This window comes from Nicotiana attenuata, chromosome 6 (genome assembly GCF_001879085.1).
Source record: "Nicotiana attenuata strain UT chromosome 6, NIATTr2, whole genome shotgun sequence".
Classification (NCBI taxonomy): domain Eukaryota; kingdom Viridiplantae; phylum Streptophyta; class Magnoliopsida; order Solanales; family Solanaceae; genus Nicotiana; species Nicotiana attenuata.
This window is the reverse complement of record NC_031994.1, coordinates 68,340,571-68,348,452: the sequence shown is the minus strand read 5'-3', so window position 1 is coordinate 68,348,452 and position 7,882 is coordinate 68,340,571. Positions and strand designations below refer to the sequence as shown.

Here is a 7,882-nt window from a genome sequence, read left to right as displayed (position 1 = left end):
TTCTTCTTCTTTTTCTTCTTCTTCTTCTTCTTCTTCTTCTTCTTCTTCTTCTTTGTTTTCTCCTCCTTCTTTGCAGCAGGTTCAACAATAGGCTGTAATGAGGTAAAGGGCTTTGTAGACGGGACCGAGGCCACGACCTCAGTGGTTTTCCGAAGCTTAGTGGTCTTGGGCTAACCTGTGGAAGGAAAAGACTTAATCATAACAATGATATGATTTGAAGGGAGATTCAACCAAAAAAGAGGGGCATTCACCATGAGAATGAGCCTCCCACTTGCCTTAGGAAAGCTTGCGCCACTCACGCTCGGGATAGGTGAGTTGTATGCATATGCCCTTGACCCACTCCCTAAAACGAGGGACCGCGTTGGGGACTCGGGCGACAACTGTATGTCAAATAAGACAAATAATGAGAAAGAGCAGTAGATTCAAAAGAAGTACTTTGACAACATAAGAGGAAGTATACTCACGTTTTGAGTTCCACTTCATGGGGAACGGCAGGAACTCGGAAGGGATGAGGTCATCGGTCTTTATCCGTACAAACCTTCCCTACCAGCCTCGATCTCTGTCCTCGTCTATGCAGGAGAAGGGAGCTTTCTTTGCCCGATGAGCGAGCTTGATTAACCCCCTTTGGAAGATTCAGGGGCTGTAAACTTAGAGCAGATGGTCAACTGTGAACCGAGACTTCTCCGTGTTGTTAGCAAAGTCACAAAGAAGGGTCGCGATCCTCCAAAAAGTCAGGTCAATGGGCTCGAGGAAGATTTCATACATCTTGCAGAACTCGAGGATCACCATATCCACTAGACCGAATGTGAAAGGATACGTATAAACGCTTAAATATCTTTCCACATGCGTTGTGATGTCCTTATCGCAACTTGGAACAACTATGTCTTTTCCTTCCCATTTGCAGTCCTCTCAGACCACTTAGAGAGTCTCCTCGGTTATGGAGCAAACATACCACCACGCTTGCTCACCTCGGTCTCCTTTTGTGGAGGCATTTCAACCTTCAAGCTGTTATTTGTGGAGCAGCCTCCGAGGATGAATTCTGTAAGGGGAGGTCCCGAGATACTACCGGAAGTGCTTCCTCGGTGCCTATGGCCAAGGAAGAAGTCGAAGGTGCAGTATTTTGGGGTACCTATTTTGAAGTCTTAGCCATCTCAATCTGGAAATATGAAGGTTTGAAGGTTTGGTATGAAGTTTTGAAGATTTGGTACGAAGGTAAAGTATGAAGGTTTGAAGACAAGCGATGAAGATAGGAAGATGTGAAGAACAAGTTATGAAGATTTGAAGGATTGATGAACAAATGGAAAACTCGAGGGTAACTCAAGAAGGTTTGAAATCAGAAAGTAAAAAAGTGAAAAAAGGAAACCGAAGCTTTTATAGGGAAGGAATAACAATGCATGACGTTTCAGATTCTGTAACTGTCGAGGATGATCAACCGGCGACTGACGCATGTCAAAAATCAGAGCAACGTGACTGATGGGACATTTCAGCTCGTCAACTTGCTTATTGTGTACGAAGGAAGGAACCGGGGTCAACTAGTCACTTCTCATCATTCATATAAATCTACTATTCGAGAAGTGAGGGAACTATCTGTGTACGGGTAAAATCGGGGGATAAAGTTACTCCCATTTCCCAATTACGAAGAAACGAGGAACAACCTGATTCGTCGCAACAACCTGATTCGTCGCCGGCTCGGATAAAACCGAGTGTGCCCGCAGATCAGAGCCCGAGGGTGGATGAATGATACATAGGGAATTGAGCGTGGCCAAAAATGGGAGAAATCAAGCTCGAGCGAAACAAAAAATCAGGGTTAAAGGAAAGATAGTTAAAAATAGGGCAAACAAGGAGCAAAAATATCCGCCATCATCCAGATATTACGGTACGAATCATTTCTGATATTAACTACGGATTGTATTTTCTTGGTAAAAAAGGAAAGAATATTTTTTTACCTTGTTTAGACTTGTATTAAGGTTGAAACTCCTTTATTATATAAATAGAGGGGAACCTTTTTATTTTTTGGGTTACTGTTGACTCGCATATCAAAGCAATAAAGTTTACTTTTATCTTTTAGCAATCGTTCAAGTGTTTTTCAAGTTGTTCATCCATTCAGTGTGGTAACCGAGCTCCATTCTGAGGGCTCGATGAGAATTGGTCCTTAGCATACAAATCTAGCGTTAGGCTTAATTATTTCGTCATATTTGGTTTGATCGTTTTGCTTTCCTTTAATCCAATTACTTGTGGTTCTTTGACTATTCATGTTAAATTAAACCACGATCCTTTAAACTGCATACAAATTAAAGGATAAACAAAGTTGACGTATCTTATTTCTAGCACAAGAGGCATATCATTATGGTAAGCATTTGGGCTTGGCTCGAATTGTTTTGAGAATTAGTGATTATATTTCTCTTTATTCTTTCAGCTTTGTGTCTTTTACAGCAGCAATAACGAGTAACGATGTAGTAATTTTCTCCAGATATAGGAACTGAATGCCAAGGCACAATTAAGAAGCTGGAATGCTTCAGTCATTGGCTTATCTTTCGTGAAACCTTTCCAATATTCTCAAAGTTCTCTTCTGTCATCACTGCTGCTTTTCAAAACGAACTCCACCTTGAGTTTAAGACAAACTTCCTGCCAATATGACATAAATTTATAATTTAAAATATATATTATTAAAAAGGAAGGAAAGCAAGAAATTTGGCCATAAACATAATAATATACGTGAGAATGCCAACTGATGAACTGAATACTAATATTACTTCCCCGATCTCTCTCTTTTTTTTTTCCTCTGCAACCACAAGCCCAACGATATACAACTTGAGTTAACTAGTTAGCAACACAAAACTTAGCCAACTTAAACAAGACAATTCTTCTTCACTAATACTCATTCAGTTTTTATTTTATTTCACTGAAATTTCTAAAATATTTTTGTAACAAAAAAATGACTCAACTTTGTCCAAGTATCATAGAAAGTCACTAAATCATTTCTTGTAATAAAAAAAATCACTCACTCTGCCTAAGCATCATAGAAAATCACTACATAATTATGTTTTAACCAAAAGGCTATCATAGAAAATGTCACATTAATTTCCTCTTAGTGACTTTATTTGATACCTCGCAAGAGTTGAGTGGCTTTTTGGTTACAGAAAATAGTTCATTTACGTTAGTTATATTTAGGTAAAGTTGAGTAATTTTTTAGTATAAAAAATAATAACTTTGAGTAATGAAGTAAAAATTGAGTAACCACTAATATTAACCCCACAACGTGTTGTAAACAAACTAGCGATAAGGAAGCCAAGCATATCGATCATTGCTTAGAACATATAATAAAGTTAAGGAACACTACAATACAACCATCAAGTGTGGTTACACATCTTTATTTCATAAAAGCACCAACACAAAGCAGAAAGACACACAATACTCATTATATGCAATATCAATCATGGTACACAGAAAGATTTGGCCTAGGCTCAAAATCATCGGCGAAGGAGTTTTCTTGTTTAAGACCAGCGTCATCATCATGATATTGAGTTGCACTAGGCCTTGGCTCGGAGTCTTTCGTAAATAATGATTTCTCAGCTTCTTTCAAGTTGGCGTCGTCGTGGTAGACAGATAGATTAGGCCTTGGTTCAAAGGCTTCACCTCCAATAGAAGATGATGTGTAACAATCAGTTTTCTCTTTGGATTGAAGAACTGAATGCCGATGCATAAGATTTTTGATTGCTTCAGGCATTGGCTCATCTTTCATCACACCTCTCCAGTATTCTCCAGGGTCTTTTCTTGCATCAGTGTTGTTTGTGTACTGCCCGAGAAAGAGAGACCATACAAAGACTTTTAAATATATGCATTATGAAATTCTTTACTTTCGAGTACATAATCTATATATACTGATATATATGCACAAATATTTGGTACATGCAGGGGCAACTTAGGCTTTAATATATGGGTTCGGTAGAATCCAATAATGTTTGCCAAATTTCTATGTACGTATCAAGAAATACATTACGTATATAAAGAAATTAAATCCAGAACTCAGTTATTAAAAGTTGACTGTCCTAAAATAAAGAACCCACAAAATTATAATATCAGATCTACCTTTGTAGGTACCGGGCATGTAAATATTTATTTAGTATTGGCAGATAGAGTTCTATGTAAAATTCTAGTGCATTTTGAAGACAAATGAATGGTCTGTTTAAATAGGTTAAACGCCTCGCTAGCTAGATGGGCTTAAACGGCTAAGTTTGTGCAAAAATAAAATGTTAGTAATGCTCAAGAAGCAAAGCATTCTTTTTAGACAATCGAAAATATATACTATTTCATCCGTTTCAATTTTAAATGAACCTATCTCCTCTTGATTCAGTATAAACCCATTTCTTATAAGGAAACTCTTTTAATTTTAGGATGCCCATATTACCTTTAATAAAAGGTTTTCTAACCACACAAATGGTACAAAATTTTTAAGACCACAGGTTTTAATAATATCTTATTGCCACACAAATATTATGGTATGTTTAAGCTTACAAATTTCAAAAGTTTTCGTCTTTTTGACAACCTCTCTATCCAGTCAAATAGGTTCACGTAAGTTAAAAGAGATGGAGTAAAAGTTAAATAATTCAATTGTTAATATCTGATATGAAAAGATATTGTAATCCGAAAGGCAAGGCAGTTGAGAAAGAAGGGCAAGATAGTGCACCAAGAAAGTAATTAATAATAAACCACCAAAAAGGAGGCCCATAATTAATCTTCTATGAAAACTTACCAGGGCAAGTGAAAAGAGCAGGATTAGAGCAACATGCGATTTCATGGTCACTTCACTAGGAATATGTATGACTCAGAAGCTATTGTTATTGATCTTTGCTTGAAGCATATTAGGAGCTTATATAGACAGGTTAAGCTATTATATGATCATATTGCAGGTAACAAGTTATTGTGAAGCTTCAACATGATTCACACACTATTGTAGGACCGATGAGAGACGTACAATAATCATAAACAAATAGGAGGAGGCCCCTATTAGCTTTTTGACACATATATTATTGGTGACCAAATAATTTAAGTAGGCTCCATTAGCTCATAAAAAATACTTCTGCCTATTCGTGATATTGCTTTTCAGTATCTAGGATAGTTGTGAAATATTGAAAAATTTTGTTGGACTTATGCTAGATCATTATGGGCTCCTACAACCCAAGCGCTATAACAAGCCAATCATGGCATAATTCAGTAAAACATGCTGCGACAAGCAGCCCGCTCCAATCATAAATCAATAAAATATACTGCGGCGTGCAGCCCGATCCCATAAATATCCTCACCATCAGGCCCTCGGCCTCACTCACACGCCAATCTCTCTAGTCTCTCGGGCTCTCAATGTCATGAAAAATCAGCCCAAAAATAATGATGTGATGTATCAATAAACGGTAACCGAGATGAGATACTGTGATATGATATGCATATGAATACGTATGACTGAGTATGTAATGCAATGAAAGCAAATAGCTCAACAGCAGAAATAACCGCAGTGGGTCCCAACAGGATATGCATGTAGCCCTTGACATGATTTCTAACATGGATCACAACTAAATAGCTCTAGTACATAAAGATTTCATGGTTACAGATAAGATCAGGTAACTACACAGTACTTTAGGAATAACGGAGTCACAATTCACACGGTGCACGCCCACACGCCCATCACCTAGCATGTGCGTCACCTTAATACCAAATACATAACACGTAATTCGGGGTTTCATTCTCTCAGCACCAAGTTTAGAAGTGTTACATATCTCGAACAAGCCAATTCCAATATCGAGCAAGCAAAGAGACGCTCAAAACATGTCATCTTGCGCGTACCGACCTCCGAACGGCTCAAAACTAGCAAAACTTTTTGCCATGGGTGATTTCCTCCACAATATGCATAAGGAGGATCAAAAGTAGAATTGCCAACATGAAAACTCTCATAATTCCAAGATGCCATGCTTCTAAAATTAATAAGTAAAACACAAATAAAAAAATCAAATACAAGAAAGAAAAAATAAAAGTTCAAACTTGCAACCTAGAAATATGTACAACTACAGCTACACCGTTAGTTCCCCGACAACGACGCCAAAATTTGAACACGCCAAACTATGCCTTATAAAAAGGACTAAGCGGTCATTGCAAATATAATCTGGTTTACAAGTCCGAAGTCGAATCAGAGAGAACTAAGTTTTGCTACAGCTATTTACTATCACTAAGAAGACAAGTTTGAACAAATTCTGAAATTATAAAGATTGAGATTTTATTTCTATCTAGTTAAAGTAGTATATTATAACTTAGAGATACTACGGGTTGGAGACAAGATTGAGGAGAGGTCTAGAGTTACGATTTTCCCTATTGTCGGAATCTCCCCCGCTATGTTTCCTATAAATTCGCCTAAGTATTCTTTGTTATACCCCATTTTAACACGGGTCAAATTAGAGTATAACATATTATGAGCTTAATTAAGAGAATCGCCACCTAATTATTTTAATGGTGAAATAGGACACCAATTTTAGCTAAAGTGGTGCTCAAAGTTAACTCTATTTTATGGCCTACTTAGCCTTTAAGATTATGGGTAAGGGTTCTAATTAATCCTATAGGGAAGGTTATAAAAGCACCCTACATGATCCGTTAATAACGGTTAAGCTGTCAAACTTAGATTAATAATTGAAACAAAGATAAAATGTGTAGATGTCTAGTATTTCTTAATAGAAATAATTGGTAATCAAGATTTTCAAAGTTGACAATAACTAAAGATAAAATGAGTGTGTAACTGGGCACTATATATGAGAATAATTAACATTAGATAAAATGAGTTTTGGACTTGTAAAACATTTCAAGGATCAAAAAAAGACCCATGCTTGTTCTTGTTTGTAAATTCCACGAAGAAATTATTTTGATGCAAAAGTGTAATATGTCTCAAAATTATTGTAAAAATGATTTTCAAGTTGAGAGCAAAAAAAAAAAAAAAAAAAAAAAAAAAAGCTCAAAACAGGGACTCGATTTGAAATACCCGTCAAAAACAATTTATGCCATAAAACAAAATTAAAAGCATTTTACCCGAAAGCAACTAGCAAGTAAACGAACTTTAAACCTTCTTTGACATGTTAGGCGTGACTATTAGTAATATGGTTATCTATTGATTTTAGCTTTTACCCTATGTGTACATATATTATGATACGATACATGAGTACCCATTATTAACTAAGTTAAAGACCTCAAATAATTAAACAAACTTCATTAATAAGCCTAAATTAGTCATAGGTTTGAATATATAATCTCTCAAACTCGAGATAAAATCCAAACTCATAAGAACATTAAAAAAAAAGAAAGAGAGAGATAAATGCATGATAAAAGATACAAAGAAGAATGCCATAGGCATCCCCAATCGCTTCGCTTGTTTTCTTGATGTCAGGTGCATTCGAATGATGTTGGAATATATATGGACTCTATCTGGTGGTGATGAGAGTCCATCTTTGCGAGTCCCAAATTAAGACTCCATATGCGGGTATGGGAGTCTATCATTAAGACCCCATTATGCTCCGAGTGTATATGCAATAGAGAAAATAAAAATAGAGTTAGAAGGAACTTAACTTTCAAACAAACATAGGAATGAGTAAGGCGACATACTATGAGTCACACTATGAATTCTAATAAACAACAAACGATTCGTCATGTTAAAAATACTATACTAACAGATTCCTGAGTCAAACACATCCTCTATTGAAGTATTCAAACAAGAACGTTCAATTTTCTCATTTAAAGTTTAACCAAAGTATCCTAAGGCAAGCTTCTCTAAGTAAGAGTGAAAATAGCATAACTACATCAACGCAGTTACAAAGAATTAATACATAATATTTAAATTTCAACATAATAT

General features: G+C 36.2%; 1 protein-coding gene across 1 annotated transcript; it reads right to left on the bottom strand.

The window, feature by feature from the left end:
• On the bottom strand, window positions 3,281-4,896 carry LOC109228306 (organ-specific protein P4-like). The gene is made up of 2 exons (XM_019393458.1): window positions 4,754-4,896; window positions 3,281-3,796 (listed from the first exon to the last, which is right to left on the bottom strand). The coding sequence occupies exons 1-2, from the start codon at window positions 4,796-4,798 to the stop codon at window positions 3,431-3,433; spliced, it is 411 nt and encodes a 136-aa protein (XP_019249003.1). The 5' UTR covers window positions 4,799-4,896; the 3' UTR covers window positions 3,281-3,430.

Coding starts and splice junctions, on each gene's coding strand:
- LOC109228306 (XM_019393458.1), bottom strand. CDS start 4,798: ATGAAATCGCATGTTGCTCTAATCCTGCTCTTTTCACTTGCCCTG. Junction 3,797..4,753: donor TGCTCTTTTCACTTGCCCTG/GTAAGTTTTCAT, acceptor TTTCTCGGGCAG/TACACAAACAACACTGATGC.